Source organism: Lagopus leucura, unplaced genomic scaffold (genome assembly GCF_019238085.1).
Source record: "Lagopus leucura isolate 7727_CA_CO unplaced genomic scaffold, USGS_WTPT01 Super-Scaffold_100157, whole genome shotgun sequence".
Classification (NCBI taxonomy): Eukaryota; Metazoa; Chordata; class Aves; order Galliformes; family Phasianidae; genus Lagopus; species Lagopus leucura.
The window spans coordinates 27,211,981-27,231,548 of record NW_024962334.1 but is presented as its reverse complement, the minus strand read 5'-3'; the positions used below and the strand labels follow the sequence as shown (position 1 = coordinate 27,231,548).

The 19,568-nt window shown below is 40.1% G+C and overlaps 1 protein-coding gene across 7 annotated transcripts in view; it reads left to right on the top strand.

Annotated features, from left to right (window-relative positions):
- DYNC1I1 (dynein cytoplasmic 1 intermediate chain 1) overlaps nt 1-19,568 on the top strand; it is a 196,646-nt gene that overhangs the window by 143,954 nt on the left and 33,124 nt on the right. For all 7 annotated transcript variants that reach the window (XM_042889250.1, XM_042889247.1, XM_042889253.1 and 4 more), the window contains 4 exons: nt 2,076-2,222; nt 6,398-6,511; nt 9,220-9,353; nt 11,389-11,533. In XM_042889250.1, coding sequence (XP_042745184.1) covers nt 2,076-2,222; nt 6,398-6,511; nt 9,220-9,353; nt 11,389-11,533 — 540 coding nt within the window. The remainder of the gene's footprint in view (nt 1-2,075; nt 2,223-6,397; nt 6,512-9,219; nt 9,354-11,388; nt 11,534-19,568) is intronic.

Below are 19,568 nucleotides of genomic sequence, written 5' to 3'. Positions count from 1 at the left end.
GATGGCAGCTGCATTGTAGCTGAGTTTTAAATCCCTCTTAGCAGTACCAAAGCACTCAAAGGTGTTTTTTTCTTATCTACAACATACATCTTTTGGAAATGATACTTGGGAACTAGCATTCTTATGACCATAGCGTTATTACTGTCCTTAAGTGCTTAGATAGGTAAGGACTGAAATAAACAATTACGTCTGGTCACTAGATATTAGATTATATAACATCACATAAATGTATGAAAAGCTGTAGTAGAGAAAGGGAACAGAGATGCTAAATGAATACCCCTGAAAATTCAGAGAGAATAGGAAAGAAAAAGGTAGTAGCAACTTCTTTCATCATCCTCTCAATTTTATTATTTTTGGCCTTATTGGGTCAAAAATACAGGGTTGAATATATTGCTGTATGATGTAAGTATTTCTACTAGGTTATTTTAGCAAAAAAATCTGGCTTGAAACAACGGATATCAGCCAGCCACATGAATTCAGTAAAAGCTATTTAAACAGCACATTTTCCTTTATTCCTATTAACGTAGTTACAAACATCAAGAGTTGGCATAATTAATTCCAATCCTGTTGGAAAGGTTATTAAATCTCCAGTGTATGAGCTGAAACCAGTCTCTAGCTGCTAGAAATCATGACAAGGCATAGTAAGGCAAAATGACCACACATCCGCCCACGTCAAAGTTTTTATAATTCCAGCCACCCCTGCCAGAGACAGAGTCCTCAGCTAGGTCTAGTTCAGTTTGGCAGCTCCTGCATTCTCAGTTCAACAAAGTTTACTTAAATGCCTGCAATGTTTTTTTTATGCAGCTGAACTATATTAATATTGGTAACCCTTTGTCACTGAATTCAATGGATTCACATATAGGCATATCACCATTTCAAAAGGTCTAGTCATTAAACTACAACAAAGGTTGTTACCAAAACTGGTTGGAAATGATTGGAAAATAAGATTTTAAGAATGTGCTCATTAACAGCAAAGTTAATTTTCTGCAATTGCAATAGAAGTTAAAATCTTGCTCTGTGGTTTGTAAGCATCGCTAAAACTGCCATGGAAAATTGACATTTGCTTCTGTTTGCAAACTGCCCTTACTAGTATGTGAATTCTCAAGAAATCATGCAAATACTGTAACTTCTGCTTTCCAGTTTGCATGAAACAGAGAAAACATCCAGGATCAATTACATAAAAATGGGAAATAATTTCTTGAAAAGAGAACGGAGGACCTGAAGGAGTTACAGATTGTTGCTCTTGGCTGTAGCTCATTGGTAATTAAAGGTTCTGGAGATTGTTCGCTTGAGAACTTCAGTTGTTGTATGTTATTTTAAAGAGACTTGAAGGAGGCAATTGAGGTAGATGCTCATCTCCATGCTGGCCTGTGGAGTACTCTCCCAGATGGCCAAGACAAATGTTACACCAGTCTGGCTCCTCAGCATCCCCAGTTTAAAGAAAATGTACAAACACAACCCAGCTGTCATCTCAAAGATGAAGAACTGCTTCTGCTCAAACTGTGTAAAGCAAAGTGTGAGTCCCTCTGCTATCAAAAGAAGACCTTTCTGTGGCAGGGAAGTCAGTCATTGATCCAAGAAGACACTGCTCATCAGGCAGTGTTCTTGCAGCAGCACACTTTTTATGGTAAACTTCGTATGGCCTCTCACAAACTCATCTGAAATTATCCAAGAGTTAAATGTCAGAAGAGCAATATGGGAAGCAGTATCCCTGCTGGGAAGTAATGGGCCAGGAGCCTTTGTTGGATTGACAACTGTTTGCTTGAAGTCCTCGTTTTTGAAAAGGAATTGTAGCACTTTCACATCACTGTCATGGAGAGGTTCTTAGCATCGTTCTAAGATTTACCTTATGGTTTGTATTTTCCTTAGGACCAACAGAATTACTCATTTTAGGATCAGAATCAGCTCCTTGCATGTGTTCTGTTGGCTTTAGCAGAAGTACTGATGTTCAGGGAATGTGAATAAGGGTCATGCACTAAATCTAAAATTCAAAATACTAATTGCAGCAGGAGGAAAACTGAACGTGACTCGTGAAAATAACCTCTCACTCTTCTTCTCTATCTGTTTTACTCCAGTCCTCTGTGATGTCTGTCTGTTTTGCCCGCTTTCACCCAAACCTGGTTGTTGGTGGAACATACTCTGGCCAAATTGTCTTGTGGGATAATCGCAGCCACAGACGAACTCCTGTTCAAAGAACTCCCTTATCTGCTGCTGCTCACACGGTAAGGACAAAAATCACTTCTTCGTTTTCCTTAGAAAAAATAGTCAGCAGAGAAATGAAGCTGTCTGGTTGTGTCTGCAGTGCTGGTTGCTACACAGATAAAACATAAGTGTGGCCCTTGAAAAGAAAGAAGTGGATGACAGAGGTGTACAACCACCTCCTGTGTTAAGCCATTCCACTTGATGTGGGCAGGTCAGGTGATTGTGCTCCTTTATGATGAAGACAGGAGCAGTTAAAACACTCAAATGAGGCACGTATGTGATTCTTGCTCTCAGTTGCCTGTACAAGAATCAGGTTACTGTAGGGACTATGTGTCTGCCAGTCAGACATGCAGGCAATTTGAATCATTTATTGTTGACTACTTGTGCAAGAGTTTGTCTCTTGAAACAGATTAAGCACCTGCAGTGATCTAACAGAGTTCTGATAAATAGATGCTTGTGCTTTTAAGAGTGTGGGGCAACTGCTTCTGTTTTACAACAGAGAAATATTTAAATCCCTTTTCTGGCCTCCTATTCCAGACAAGACCATAGAGCAGAGCTTGTAGACTGAGGAGGAGTTTGTTTCAACAGGATGCTATGCAAAATGCATTTCAATGACACACAAAGATATCTGCAGATACAATGATGATTGCACTGGGCTCTGGTGATGTCTAGGAGATAAACAGGCAGAATAGTACAAAATATTTGAAAAGGAAGAGAGTTTCTCCATCCTCTAAGGATTATGTCTGTGGTAAAAGATGTTCTTATATTGCAAAGTACCCATATTGTGCTAGAGGAAGAGACGAGCCTGGACTGCCTACAATCTGTAATAGGGCTGACCTTCACTCCACCCTGCTCTGAGATGCTGAGCATCCTTGAGCTCTCCTCCTGGAGAGTTTAGGGTCAGATAGCCTCTTCATATGAGCTGGAAGTTTTACTCTCTGGGTAGTAAGGGTAATTCGTCTTGGGACTGAGTTTGGGGCCGTTCCTGAGTGGGAAGTGGAAAACAGACACTTAAAAGAGGAGAAAGATGTAATAAAATAAGATGTAATAAAATAAGAGTACAGAAAAATTTGCAAGATTTCCTGAAACATAAGAAACTGAACTACTCAAAGCAGTCCGAAAGATACTAATCTTGTTCTAGCAAAAAGAGGGATCAGAAAACATGATTGGCCATTTGCACCTCCACCATCTACAGTTCTGTGATTCTTATCTTTGGAATTTACAGATCAAGATTCAGCTTTTATTTGACTGTGACAACATAATCCCTGGAGTTAAAAGACAATGTCTAAAGGCCATGTCATATGAATTAAAGATTCAGCACAGGGACAGTATTATGAAGGCACGTCTCTCATATTAAGAAATGACAGGTGTGCACAGACATGCTTAGTGGGCCAGGCAGTACAAATATTGTTCCTTAAATTTCCACTATCATGAATGTTGATGTAATAATTTAATGATCTGTGCCATGGGTTGCAACTTCAATATTGCTTTTCATTTCCCTAATGTTTTTGCTCATTTTATCACCAGTAGTGGTGTTCAATTTGCATGAAAGGGAACAGTCTCTCCTGGAAGTGTAATTTAGAGATGTAGTAGACCAGAAAACTAATGGCAAGAAACTGACTATCACTGAAAATTGAACAACTGGGACTCAAAATCTAGTGGAAAAGAAAAGATTACTGGGAAGTAATTTGTTTACATTCAAAAATGTCTAAGACAAAATTGTACCTCCTGGAATCATATATTAAAATTGTTTTATTATATAGAACAATATATGAAGTTTTGCTTCCGACAAATAAAAATAAATGACTTTTTGTTGTGGATGTGCACTTTATGTGCTTTTGCAGATTGGTATAAATAAGTGGTTATACAGTCTAGCATGAGGAAGCATTATGTTTTTAAGGAATTATCAGATTTTACAATAAAAGAGTACTTAATTTTTGTTCATATTTATGAATCACTTACCTAAACTGTAAATGAAGTCTTGGCTGCAAGAGTCTGGCTTGAAAGGTTTAACTCAACTCAAGTGTGGCAGTATTATTTTGTGCACTGCTAGCTAAGTGAGTTAAATAGTTTTAATTTGAACTTATGCAATATGTGGGGGAAAAAAAAGGATTTTTTTCTTTTTGTTCCCTCACTTTGCTTATTTGAAACAAAGAAAGTATGTTGTCATCACCAACTTAAACCTTCCTTAAGTTTAGTCTCACTGATTGCTGCTTGGATTCACCAGGAAAGAGAGTTCTACCCGCAGCTTATTCACTAATTTCCTTTCACACCCACCACACATCTGCACTTGGGACAACAGGAAATTTTAATTAGGACAAAACCCTTTTGCATGATGATTTCATTTCCAAAATAAATAAAAGCAAGCTGGCAGCAACTCTTTGAAAGAAAGGAGCCTGTATAGACTTTCTGTTGTGTATAGTTGGTTGTCTTTTCCATCCATTTTCCTTAGGTCTTTTCATTTCTGCTGTGAGTTTTATTATGCATGAAATTGATGGTTGGCAACCCTGATTAAAGCCAGATCTGGCCAACGGAGGTGCTGCTGGAAGGACATGGTTGCCTCTCTCCCTTCCCCTAAATGTTGCAGCTACTCCACTGGCTACATTAGCTCCCTGCCACCTCTGTCCTCATCCCTTTGGCCTACTGGAGGTCAAACACCCATTAAAAAATAGGACTGTGTTTATTTTGCACGTCTTTATGTGCTAATCATATTTAGCGATGTGGTAATTAGCTCACCACTGGGGAGCATGAAGGTCCATTGCAAGAGGGTAATAGCATGAGAAACATGCTAGGGATGGACTGGGGTCCTGCACATTGTCTGATGTCCATTTGATGATTCGGGGGGGAAACAGCTCCTGTGACAGTCTTGAGAGAGAGAAAAATCAGCATCAGAGCAGACCTTGCAATTTAGGGCTCTCTGATGTGTACAGGTGGCCTGTAAGCAAAAGCACCATTTTGGGAGCAGTTTCTAATGAGTTCATCTTTGGTGCTGTGTGCACGCACTGTATGTTCAAATTCCACCCTGTTTGCAATTACAGCTGGGGCATTTACTGGGCCTGCTGTGCTATCAAACCTGAGAGCTAGCCAGTGCTAGTTCTGCCTTTCACTGCTCACTACATAGGTGAAACTGCAGCTGGATCATCAAGGAATCTAAAATAACTGCCAGTTCTGTCATTCATTTCAGTAGGAGAAAATGCTAGGTTCTAACGCTATCTGGAGTTGGATTAGAAGCTGTAAGGCTTCTCTTCTAAGCTTTGTCCTGATTTTCATTGAATAAGGAAATTATTTGTGAAAAGTAATTTTTCTTCTTAGAGATACAAGTTTCGTCTGTGCAACAGGCAGGGAATTACAGTTTGTCTTTGGTTGACTCGTGTGTATGTCTTACTCTAATTAAGCAGTATCACTTGCAGTGGTCAAAGAAAATTAAATCTCATTGCTCGGTCTGATTGATTATTCTCTGTGGAGATTGCTGAACTTGAGCCATCCCTCATATGTCACCATCACATATCAGATGACACTTCAGGCTGAAAACATTAGCAGGTTTCTTGGAAAATGAACAGATTGAATTTCATTACTGTATGCTAAGTGGAATTCAGCCTTCATGAACTGACCATGCCATGAGGAACTAGGTGTAACACCCTGAATTTAGTCACTCCACAATTATAATGACAAATCTAAAAAGGTGTATTAGCCAATAATGGAGAACAATGACGGACTAGTTTTCATTTTTATGTTGAAGTACATTTGCAAATATTTAGCATACAAGCCAAATTCTGGAAGAGTTCAAGTTTTACACAGCTGTTTTCTTCAATAAAGTTTTCATTTTGATTCCATTTGGATGATTTGCCTCTTTCTGCCAGTTATTTTCAGTGCTGAAAGCCATCAGTAGAATGATACATGTCCCTGTGGTGAAATCTCATCCACATAATTCAGTATTTTCACAGCATTACCCAGCTGAGTTGTTTTATGATGAGGAAAATGAAGCATTGAAAACACTTCCATGTCCATAACACGATGCTTAGAATTGAAATTTAAAAAAAAAAGTTAAAGTCCTATATGGCAAAAGCTTGGTCCTGTATTTTCCAGACATTACATGACTACTTAATCATTCTTTACAGTAAGATACGAGATATTAGAACTGTGTTTTGAATATGTGAGAATGTCTCTCTGACTTCCAGTGTTAATGTGTTTCCAGCATCCGGTGTATTGTGTCAATGTAGTTGGAACACAGAATGCACACAATCTCATCACTGTCTCCACAGATGGCAAAATGTGCTCCTGGAGCCTCGACATGCTCTCAACTCCACAGGTGGGTTTGTTTTCACCCATACAGGAGAAAATCACCTTCAGTACAGGAGGATACCTGCTTAATGGAACATAGCTCCTAAAAGCCAAAACCTCACATCTTACACAAACTAAAACCAGTGGATGCGCTTGAAAGAATACAGCTTGCTTCCAGCAGTCTCTGCTAAAAGCCAAAACCCATTTCCTTTACCACAAATCATATAATTATTATAATACGTTAATACATAGGTCAGTTTCAAGTGAAAATGAAATAATCCATTTTAAAGCATGGTAATTACAGAAGTTGCCTGTGGTATAAATTGTACTTACTCTACAGTGTTGTTTAACAAATATGGACTAGATTGCACTGCTGCTGAACACACCCTAGGCACTATGGGTTTCCAAGGCACAAAGTCTGAAAGCTTACTTTGTTGCCTGCTTTCAGTATTTAAAAGAAAAAAAAAACCAACAATGCAAATCAAAAGTTTTAGAGCCAACTCCCCCCCCTCCGGGATGTTTGTTGGTTTTGTTTTCCCTTCCCCCCCTCCTACCCCCTCTTTGTATCAGAAATAAAAGGAAGTCCAGGGAAATTGTCCAAACCACTTGTGATTATAATAATGGAAACTAAACAAAGATTCTGGTGCTGAAGAGGCCCTATGGAAAGTGTTATCTTTCAGAGGAGTAGTACATTTGTACATTTTCTGTTCCAGCATATCACTGTTTTTTATAAATATCATAGGATCTGATCTTATTTGAAAATGCTGAGTAGGAACTCCTTGTAATGATTCCATTAATCATCCATTAATTATGCATTAATGTGCAATTACTCTTGAGTTATTTGCTTTTCAGTGTTGACACAAGACGTGGGACTCCTCCTTAGCCATCTAAAGGTCCATGTCAAGTGCAAGCTATTCATTTGGGTTCCTTTTACAATTAATGTAGAGAGAGACCAGCACTTCTAGAGGACAACTCATCCCATCCCAGTGTGAAATATCACTTTAGATATTCTAGGGTACAGAACTGTACTTACATCTAAGGATGTAAGTTGCATCCGGACCTCATCCCATCTAATCTGCTATCTAGAGTGAAGCCAACTTCCAAGTTTGATCATGTTCCTCGTGCTCCTCATAGATGTTATTGGTCTGGTAGTTATGTCCTGGGACTATGAAAAACTGCTGCAGTTCTGGAAAAGAAGAGGCATCTAAAATGCTGCAGACATCTGTGTTTAGAAACTTGAATCCTTTGCCCCATTTCTCACTTAAATGTAGAGAAGAGAAATCCTTGTATGTTTACATACTAGAATACTGAATTTTCAGGCAGAGGTTTGTGAACATTTTAGTTTCAGAACTTCATCATTCAGATGGAATTTCCCAGATTCAAATCTAGCTTTTAGCAAGGATGGGAACACATTCCATGTTACACTAAAATTCGGTGCATGGCTCACAGTGATCTTGAAAAGAAGGACTTGATATCAAGCTGCACACCTTAGCTTTACATTGAGAGGAGCAGTGTTGCTGATTTGCATTGGTTTGAAACTTTGCAAAGAGATAGATCCAGAGCACTCATGTACAGCCATGGTGTAGGCTCTGGAGGAGATTCCACCGCAATATCTCGCCATACCTAAAGACACTGTAGAAATATATGGTCCGCAGGTGCTCTGCCAATGCATTTTCCAGGTCTTGTTTTTCCCTTTTAATAGAAGCAAATATATGTGGAAGTAAAATATAAATCAAGCAAATGTGTTTCTCTATGGATTTGCAGCCCTCTCCTCCCATAAGGACGCCCACTTTCTTCAGCTACAGCAAAAATCCCTCCTGATGAAAATGCTGTAATCTTTAGCTCTAGAAGAATAGCTGTTTAGGCATTTAAATGTAGAAAGCACACACACTTATACAGATGAAAATGAAAATTACTAAATCATTCAGGCCCTTTGTGGGTTTCTTGGGTTACACCATTTAGGCTGCACAACCAAAAAGTTTAGAGTTGTGCAAGATGTGCTCAAAGCATACGCATCTTGCAGCCACCGCAAACTGCTCATGCTGGTTGTATTTGAAATATACAAAAATGAGTATGTTGATTTACTTTGAAATATGGCTAGAAAATGAAATTATGCTTGCAGGTTTGTAGCTTGATGGTGGGATCCAGAGAAAATATTTATGATTAGCTTAGAAAATCTCTCAAGAACACTGTTTTAGAATAGCAGTAGTGACATGACACTGACTTCTGAATTTTGTTCTGCAGAGGGACAAATGTCACTGTCTGATAAATGCCTCAGGTGCATGAGATATTACATGTGTTTCCTGACAAACAAGTGATTTTTAAAAATGTTTGTAAGTAGAAGGGTATTTTTTATTAGTGCCTGGGGCTGGCAAGTATAGCCATTAAGGTATTATCTTTAGTTTCTGCACCATTAGATTTTAAATTCTCACCTGTCATCTCTGCCTGATTTAAGATGATGTTCCAGATACCAGTGCCTTGCAGCCGCTCTGAAACATCTGACACAGCATCAGGGATGGCAGGAGCAGTGCATCCTGGTTGTGACATTGCATCTTCTTCCATTGTCCATCACAAAACCCTAAATTCTATGACTGGATCAGATGATTCCTTCTTCCTTTCTTAGTACTCTGTGTAACATTTAGAAATGAATTAGTGAAAAACAAAACAAAACAAAAAAAAAACCCAAGCCAAACAAAAGAACTGCTGCAGAGTAATAACAAAGACTTGTTTTGACAGGAGAGCATGGAGTTGGTGTACAACAAGTCCAAACCAGTGGCAGTTACAGGAATGGCTTTCCCAACAGGAGACGTCAATAACTTTGTTGTTGGCAGTGAAGAGGGAACAGTCTACACAGCCTGTCGTCATGGAAGGTGATTTTAAGCTTTTTGTACTGCTGTAACATTGTCTGTGCTGGCATGAGGTAGCCATGTGTGTGGAGTGTGTTTAGTTTTTTTCTCTTGGATGAGCAGGATCTGTGCTGGGACAGGACTAGGATGGGAGCTGCCTAGCTTCATGCGTCTGGGTTACTGCCACACACTGTGTGCTTGGCCCACTTGCCTGTGTTGTCTGTGGGGAGCACTAACTGCTGGAAGGGTTGATTTCTTTTGCCTTTTTCAGACATCTGCTTGAAAAAGAGGTGACTGGCACCTTGGAAATGCCTCTTTCTCAGCCATGATTGTAACGGAAGCCTAGAGTGCTGACTGAGGTGTAGATGTGTCAAGGCAGGTTGTATCAGGCCCTAGGAGACAGTTTTGTTGCAGGCTAATCAAACTTAAACCACTTGTAAGAAATGGTAGTCTCCTTTATTTTTTACCATTTTCAGCTTCATCTTCAATCTCCACAGGCAGATAGCAAAGAAAAGAAAGACGCCACAGATATGTCTGTGTGTGAGAAGGAGAGCGTACGAAGCCCTGATGCATGGGGAGAGCTTGTCTGACTTGCCCAGGCAGGCCATTAGTACAGGACCTGATAAAATGACCTGGGAAAAGCTTAGTTGGACAAATACTTTGAAGTAGCATTTGGAAGGATAGTTGAAATACTGTTTTTCCAAGCGTAAGATGCACCTCCTAATGACAAGGGTCTGAGCGCTATGTGGCTAAACACTGATCTTTCCACTTCTAAAGCTAGGAAAATGCAAATTCACTTCCATAATTTAAACAAGTTCCATATTTTGAGCCCTCTAAACTTTCTAAGGCTGCAGTTAAGAGCAAGAAACTCTCACCGCAGGCCTCTGCAGAGATCAATTCCTTGTGTTTGCTACAGTAATCTGCAGGGTGCTTGTGTGCTCCCAGCTTCTGGTAGCAGTTTCATCCTCAGGGATGCCTGAGTGGCTTCTGTAAAGAGCAGGCTATTTCAGTGATAGATCTGAAGCTGACCTCCCACTTCAGTAGTCTTCAAATTCATGTTATCACGGTCCATGTTTCAGGGACAAAATAGACATTGACAATGGTTTAACAGTGGTTTAAGATTGTAAGGCTTCTATTACACATTCTTAATATTGTACAGTCACAGTTTTACATATATTTTCTTCAAAATGATTTTTATTTAAAATATTTTTTTTTAAATAACTTTTTTTTTAAATAACTTTACCCTGCTGACAGCATTGTAGTACTATTTAGGCATTATGCTGGTAGGCTGTGTGATGGCTGCTGGTCTGAATTAGTTTTTGGCTGCTGGGATCAATGGAGCATGCCCAAGGGCATTTCTCACTTCTGATATTTCAAATGTGCCTGGTTTGTTCCTCACAAAAGGACAACTGATTTGGCATCATTTGCTTACAGGATGAGCAAAGCTGCCCACTTTCTTTCTTATCCAGATTTGTAGTTTTCCTTCCTATTCTAGCCTCACTCTGATGAAATGCACATCTTCCCATGTTCAGAATAATGACTGCAATACCTGCTCGTGTGAGCAGTCCCTTCACCTTTTGTGAAAAAGGATTTGCTTCCTTAGGGACATGACTGACTGCTGTGCAAAGTTATTTTAAATGTTTGAGAGAAAAAGAATTGCAAATGATATGTCATTAGCAACTTTGCATTTTCATTTTAATGGTTATTCCTCGTAATAATAGTGTACTCAGATGTATAAGATGTAGTATAATTATAATTTCTAATTACTTTATAATTATACATACGTGTTATTTCAAGCTATAGTAGTAGACAGTGTATGTAGAAGTCAGTAACGCAGGTCTTCAGAAGGAAAAGGAGCTGTCTCCCTGTGCTGGATCCTGAGCACTAAGTGTGCCCACAGCAGTGAGCTGCTGCAGGCAAAGGCCTTGCTGAAGGGAGAGAACTTTGCAGGTTAAATGGAGCTTTAGAAGGAAACAGAATTCTAAGAGTAAAAGAAAATGATGTTAAAACAGCACATGTTAACTCACATTCTGAATGTAAATGTCCCCTCTTCCTGCAGTAAAGCCGGCATTGGTGAAATTTTTGAAGGCCACCAAGGACCTGTCACAGGAATCAATTGCCACATGGCAGTGGGCTCAATTGACTTTTCCCATCTCTTTGTCACATCATCATTTGACTGGACAGTGAAGCTGTGGACCACAAAGGTGAGAAAATCGAGCTGGGACGTGATGGGTAACGCTACTTGTGAAAATGCTATTGTCAAATGTTTCACTTGGAACTGATTCACTGAAAGTCTGTGCTTAGAAAAAGTGTAGCATTAAAATTGTAAGTGAAATGCATACCCAGTGTAATTATGTCAGCCATCTTTGTCATGGAGCCTACACTATAAAGGTAGTTTCAGCTGGCTTGCTCTTCAGTATTAACCCCAGTGTTGAGCAGTTTCACTGAGAAGGGAGAATAGGATGTATTGTAGTAGCAGTCATCAAACAATTCATCTAGCACTCCTTGTGCAGGCTAAATTGCAAGACTAATACTGTGCTCCATGACAGCACAACAGCAGGAACACTTTCTTCTGATGAAGCAACAGGGAGGCACATGTATGACAGTGCAGTCAATATCCTTCAAGAAAATCATTGCTGTAGGAGGCTGGGGTAGCCAGAAAGTATAACTCATCTCTGTGACATTAGACACCAATGGCTGGGAGCAGAGAGGAAATACATGCTGGTACATTCATGACTTTTGTGGCTGACTGCTCTGTGGATGCGTCTGTGTCACCTCTTACCTGGACAGCACTGTGAACAATGGAAATGAGTGCACAGGCTTGTGGGGCTTTGAATACTCACACCTGTCTAAGTATGTGTAAATATAGGCTAATGACAGAGTGACTAAAAACTGCAGGACAGTTTAAACAGACCAACCTCATTGTACAGGCTGAGTGGAATAAGATAAGTAAAATACCTAACATTTAAGTCATGTAAACAGTTATTTTTGTCATACATCAGAACAGAGAACTGCATTTCAAACACCAGGCTTCTGTCTTCATCATTTCTTTATGTCTGCATTTGGTTTGCATCTTGAGCTGTATCCAACAGAGCTCCAGTGCTGGAAATTGACCCCAATCAGGAAATATCTCTGTGTGTGTTCCTCAAAGGCATCAGGGCTTCGAGATGCTGCGACAGATGCACAGCAAATGTAAACACAAAAGTGATCAGAAGGAATCATGTGGCTGCCTTGTTCTGAAAACAGAAGCATGGTTACCTAGATAATAACTTAAATCAGCCTCTGTGGTAGCTTCATAATGCATTTGTTAATAGCTTGATGTAATATGTATGCTAATTAATAGGTATGTTTGCATGATGAGCAATGACCACAGCTGACAGTTTTGTTTGAGCATTACAGGTTTTGAGCATTGCGTACTTGGTAGGAGGAGGGTACGTGATTTACCTTATTCTCACCAGAAATAGCAGTGAATCCAGCCTTAACCGATGCAAAAGTGATGGAGGAGGCTGGTTGTAGGCAGGCTGGAATTAATCTGGGGTCAGTCCTAGGTAGTAAATATTAGAGAGGGCTGCAGGATAACCCAGTGACAGCTGGCTCAGGCTGATGAGTCTGAGATGAGGGTGTGCTGTGCAGTGGCACTGGTGGCAAGAGAGTATCAGATGGCTGAAGCTGAAGTTAAGTAAGAGGAAAAGAATTTGTGGGTACTGGGTAGAAAATGAAATGTAGGTACTGAAATACCTGCATTCCAAATATATATGTCCAGAAAAGTTTGGCATAAGTATCTGACCCTCAGCTTGAGGCTGAATATTGCATTAAGGGTCTCATCCTTCTGCAGCGTAAAGGAAATTATATTAAGGAATGAGAAGGCATGGTTTTTTATTTTGAGTGCCTGGGTTTTTGGAAGTTTGTGGCAACACTAACACAGCATATTTTGGACACAAAGACACTGCAGTTAGCAGTACATAGTAATCCTTGTGGAATACTTCATTGCCAGAACGGTTAGGTCAGATGCTGTTCAATTCAGTCAGTTTTCAAAGAACCAAGCAATTTAAATTTTTAATACCTCATCTGGCAAGATGGACTTCCTGAGAAAGCTACTTGACCTAGCTGATGGGAGCAGGGATGTGCATGTGACACTCTGAGGCACAGCTATGAGCTGGAAACAGTATTGCTGTACTGGATCCATTGGTTTCTCCTGGAGCAGATCAGAGCAGCAATAGCAACTCTAGGCTGCTGCGCTGCTAGCCTCTGTGTTGTGCAGAACTACTCTGAGGTTCTGGACAAGTTCGTGAAATGCGCTGTTTTCGTTTTCTTCCTATCTGTCTACTGCAGAAATTTCTTTCTGTATTATCTCTTGGCTGGAGTGAGTACATATTTTGGGCTCTCTTTGTTCCGTTCCCATAGACAGGAGCCAGTCCATCACTAGATATTGAACAAACCCCTCAACATTTTTGATTACCTGAAAAAAATAGCCTGTTAATATAAAAAAAATGAGCGATATGGCTGGTTTATGAGAGTTTACTCAGACTTCTTTATTATTATTATTATTATGCCTTTGATTTCTTGTTTGCAAATTTAATCCCTCTATCAGCATTCAAAGCTGTATCGCTTTCTGGCTCCTACCAGTGATGTCTACCTAATCCTGTGCACATTATCCTCTTTCATCGTGAAACTCAATTCCTTTCTGTTTCACAGGTTCAGAGTCAATGTCCAATTGAAAAGTGAACCATAAAAGCTCTGTGTTTATATTGCCTATTGATGTGGTGTAGCACCCTGGGGTGCTTACAAGAGAGGCACTTTCATAGCAGGCATTTGACTGACAGATTGAAAGCCCTCCCTTAAAAACTCTGGATTGACATTTTATAATCTGTTTGTGCAGTTAACACATTTTCCATCCCAACACCGTTCAACCAGGTGACTGAGAGTAAGGTTTTCACTGAAGAATGAAGGTCTTGTAGATAACACTAATAAAAGGTTCCCATTATCACTCATCATATTAGCCAATAATTAGATCCTTGGGTGAATAGTAAGCAACCAGAAGCAGTAGAAGAAACAAAAACGTAATTTGCAAATATAATCACTTGATAGCTGGGGCATTACCTGGTTCCTGATGAGGTCAATAGGACTTTCAGTTTTAATTCATGCTGCACTACATAAGCAAGTCTTGATGCAGAGCTGTCAAAGGAAAGTCCTGATGGGAAATGTCTGTGGAGCTCTGCCACTACAATGCTTTGAAGAGGTAAAGTGCTAAGTGGAAATGTTAAGTGTTGCTAATTAATTAAGCACTAATCCTCATGAACGAATACCATGAGGTTAAATAATGAAATGTAAGTATTGTTATTATTACAGCAATTGCTGTGCAGAGTGGGAATTTTTAGATATTGTGTCAAGGGACAGGAGGTAGCTTGGAACTGTTAAAGCATAGCAAAACAAGAAGTTTCAGCTAATGTTTAGAAAATGGCACATTTGCTACTGAGAGAGTTAAATAACAGTCCAGTTAAAGAGATAGCTTGTGCTAATTTTTCCATCCTTCACATGTCTCTTTTATCCTTCCATTGATGGTAGATACTAACGACTGAGTTTTTCTCCTCTCACATCTAATATCTAAGCCATGCTCAGATGGACAGCTAACTAAAAGACAGGTTGGAATAACAGTAACAGTACTGCTGTATCCCCATCCAAGCTTCTCTCTTTCTTGCCTAATATTAAGAAATGATGGTGAGTGCCATAAACAGGCAGATAGAGATGAGCAGACTGGTAATAGAACCACTGCATAACCACCAGCAAAGACTAGTTGAGTCAGAGGGCTTGTGTGCCTTCCTATAGACTATCTACTTTTGTGTCCCTTCTCAATTTTGCCTTACTGGCATGTGCATCAGTGGTAGCTCCTTTCCTAGTCCCTCCCCTTTGTCTTCTCATTCTTAAGTTCCTCTCTTTTGGTATCCTCTGTCCCAGTCTGCAGTCTGTTGTGCTTTTTGAAAAACCATATTTTTGAGAAACAAAATGAATGTTTCTGCTCCATGTACTTTATGTAAATTTCTGTATCTTCACTAACTTTGCTGTTCGCTCATCGTGGTATGAATCAGTTCTCCTCACACTTGGAGTAAATGATTCTAACTTGTACTTTCATACCTTCCTACCAGCGTCAGGCTTCAAATACCATTGGTCTTAATTTGATTGTTTAATACCATCTCCTTGGAGATCAAGCAGAAACCTCTCACTAGAATATGAAGAAGCAAGTGTGGTGTTGTTGTGAAAGATAAGTAGGAATTTTACCTCTCACTCCTAAACTTTCCCCCAAAAGCCTGGCTAATAGGAACTGTTGGGATCGGCTTGATAGAACTTACTGCGACAATCAATAGTGCAGCAGAATGAATCAGCGCATAAAATGACTGTGTGGATTAGTCACTAAGAAAACAGTTCACTCACAAACAGGCAATTTTTGAGCTTTACGGGTCAAGTTGTCACTTTTTGAAGATTAAGAGTTACTATTTTTTGCTTTACAAATACCACATATCAAGATATCTGGATATCGGATCAGATATTTTCTAGTATACTTTCAATCACATTCAGCGTGCAAGTTTTGTGTTACAGATAGCACTGCCTGAAGTTAAAGATCCATGTAGAGATATCATCAAATACTATTCACGATAAAAGGACAGTAAATTTAGTGAACTATTGCAACAACTTGGTATATTCTTCCTCATGAAAACTGTTTTAACTGTAATTGGAAATGGTGGAATTAATGACTTGATACAGTCAAGTTCCATGGCAGGTGATTAGAATGGATCACTGATTAGAGGCACTAATGTCAGTGGTTAACAGTAAGGGTTATTTCCTCGTCTTACGGAAGATGCTCCTCTTCCACTGAATGTGCAATTATTTACAAAGAGCTTCATGAGAATGTTCTGTAAGACCGTGGTTTGGCACCAAGCCATGCTGCAAAGGACTGCCTGAGTAAGGTTGAACATGTGCCTTCCCTAAGGGAAGGAAGTGCTGTGATGATCTTCCCATTTTGCTCAGAGCTGTATCTTGTGTCTACGAACAACTTTGGATTCATTGAAAGTAGGATCTTCTTGGACTAAAGCTTTGATTTTAATGTGCTGACGCTTCCTGATGAAAACCAGTTCTGTTCAGTTGGGGCCAGCCCTGCTTCTTCAGTTTGTAACAGGAGCAGACTGGTCTCTGCCAGCAGGATGGACTGGTGAAATGCAGAGGTTTCATAAAGGACCCATTTGGTGGCCTTAAAGTGGGTGCTCCTATGAAGAACTAGGAAAGGCTGAGGGAGGATGGAAGCATGCTTGAATAGAACTCTTATGTTCCAGTCTCTTAATTCATATTCTTTGCTTAATCCAAAGCAAAAATATTTTTTACGTTCTTTCAGACATTATTCACATATCTTATCTTGTTAACACTTAAGTGCAGTTTTGAGATGGACCTGGTAAAATTTATAAAGTATTATTACTTTCAGTCTTGAAGGCATTCGCTCTAAACTTTCCTAAATTTGTTGGGCTCTGTTTAGTCTTCTCACATTAGCGCATGAGGCACATTAGATCTATCTTACTGCATATGAAGTTGGATCCTCTTGGATCCATTGCTACTTAGAGCTTCCATACTTTGGTTTCTCATTTAGCAGTGCAGAGTTTAGATACCTCTCATGGAAGTACTACAACTTCTCTCTACAGAGAAGCCAAGGTCTGGTAGTTATAGATGACCAACATGTGGAGCTTTTGATGGCTTTCTTGCATTTGGACAGCTTCGGGTCTTATTTAAACTGCAGAATTTGTCTTCTTAGTTTCTCACAAACCACCATCAGGAGGGAATCAGCCTCTTTATCCCTTCCCACACAGGCACAACTACACGTTAATTCTGCAGTCAGAAAAGCTAAGATGCAAGAAAGCCAGGGTATGCTCTGATAAGATGCTAAACCAAAATACAGGACTATTATCACCTCTGGCTTTCTACACCTTTCACTTTGCTGAATCTGGATGTAATCTAAATCTCTCTTTGGTGCCATCTCTCTCATTTGGTCCATCTCAAAAGGACCCAAAGAATTTAGGGTGGCATATAACTAACGTCAAGAAAAAAAAGAGGAAAAGAAATAGTGCACTAAAACCTTAGTCTATTCTTGGAATAGGTAGACTGAATAGAGTCTTCTCCCTTTTACTCCTCCCAGTCTCCCACTTGTTTTATGTGAGGCTCAAATGGTTAGCTCAGTGGACTCTTTAGCCCCTCTTATTTTGTACACGTGGCTGGAACAGTCCCCCACATGCTGGATTACAACTTGGTGCTTCTTCTTGAATGTGCTCATAAGGCCATCACCTGCCTTTGACAACACTACATTTCCAGTGCAGGCTTTTCTCTTTGATAAAAGCAATTAAAATGACTAATCTGATTAATCACAGTCCAAATGCTAATTTTATCTGATTAGAGGGGGAAACAAAGGGTAATAAAATAGCATGCTGAATTTCATGGCAATGGTCTCTCTGCGGTGTGAGTTCAGAATTTTGACATTTGTCCAAAAACAAGGCAATGAATGAATTTGCTTCAGAGCTCGCTTTCTGTCAAAAGGCCAAGCTGACTTGGGGAAGAGGGTGGGGTTGCCTGTTCAGACAAGATTTTTTTAGTTTTTGCCCTTTACCTCTGGAGCCAGAGGTCTGGCTCCCATCCAGCTGCTGCACAAAAAAAGATTATGGTCTTTTCTAGGTAATTTTACAGAGTAAAACCAAAGTGAAGTCAGGTGGTTTGAAATCAGCCCCAGTTCTTCACATTAAATTCTTCTCATGATTTTGGTATTCAGTGTAGCCATATTTGAAAAGTGATAGGAAAATACTCTTCAGCTGGCTGACATATTTCATTTGCTCATGCCAGCCATGCTTCTTCTTTGTGAAACATTCTGTGATGAATGGCACACACACAAAAAAGTCATCTAAAATACCAAGGCTGTTTTTCCTGGGCTAAGCTTTATTTCAGAAAGCCCTAACATAAATCCAGCTGCAGCCAGTGAAAGCATTATTTGCAAATGGAAAGTAGAATTTGATTTCAGGAGTTCATATAATCTGTACAAAACAAAGTCGTGATTTCTTTTTCCATGAAATCAAAATGCAAGCCTCCCACTGACTGTTCTGTTGCAGAATTATATTGAAGGATCAGGCTCACATGCAGCAGCAAACCATTTCAGGAGAATAATCAACATATAAAAGCCAGAATTTCTTCACTAATGGAAATTTTCTCCCACCTGCTTCATGCAGCAGTCCTTTCTCTGCTATGTGAGAGACTTTTGTTATCAGGAAAAAAGGGAACTGTATTCAAAATCTACAACATGGAGTTCTCTTCAATAACAATTAGCCTCAAAATCATTGCTTGCTGACCCAAGAAAGCTCTGCAGGCATCATGGTGGTGGCAGCCACAAATACTAATCTGGACTGTTCGGCAGACGGTGCTGTCACTTCAGGCCACGTTGGCTGCTCTGCAGTATTCCCCCTGCTCCTGCCTGTTTTTCCCAGCAGCTGGAACACTGAAATTAAAACAACAGGGTTGCTTGGAAGCTTAACGATTCTGAGTCCACATGCAATGCTAGGTCAGGTACCCTACGATGGAGCAGCATTTTCCATTAAAAAGAAAAATTGAATTTTCCAGGGCCTTGTACTGAAGGTTTCAGTCAGATTCACGGGGGTTGGATCACAGCAGTAACAATCCCCTGGAAATGCAGCTCCATCATCCCACTCTATTCCTTGCCCTTATCACAAAGCCACTTTCCTGTGCCCAGCTGGAGCGGTGGTAACGCTGCAGCATAGGCCAGGCTGTGAGCATGGTGGAGGAGCAGGGGCTGCAAACTGAGCAGGCAGACAGCCATCACAGCACAGTGCCACTGCAGAAAAGCCTGTTTAGCCTCGTAGTTTAACCAGGGAAGACAGTGGGAGCAGAGAAATGGAAGGAGAAGGATCTCAAGATGTCGTGTTTCTAAATGCTGGGTGAGAGATCTACCTAGTTTAACATCAGTAACCTGAGGCCTGGAGCAGAGAGACAGTTTTATTGGCTCAGGCAGGAGCAGGCTCTAACACAGGTGCCTCTGCGTGTCCTGCCCGACAGGAGAGCACTGGCAGTGATCTGGCTGCCCCCAAAGGACCCCATCACCACCAGTGCCACTTCCTGAATATGGGATATAAACTGGGAGTGACAACAGGAGGTAAAATACCAAATCTGCTCTTCTTCAGCATTTCACATAAGCTCTGACTA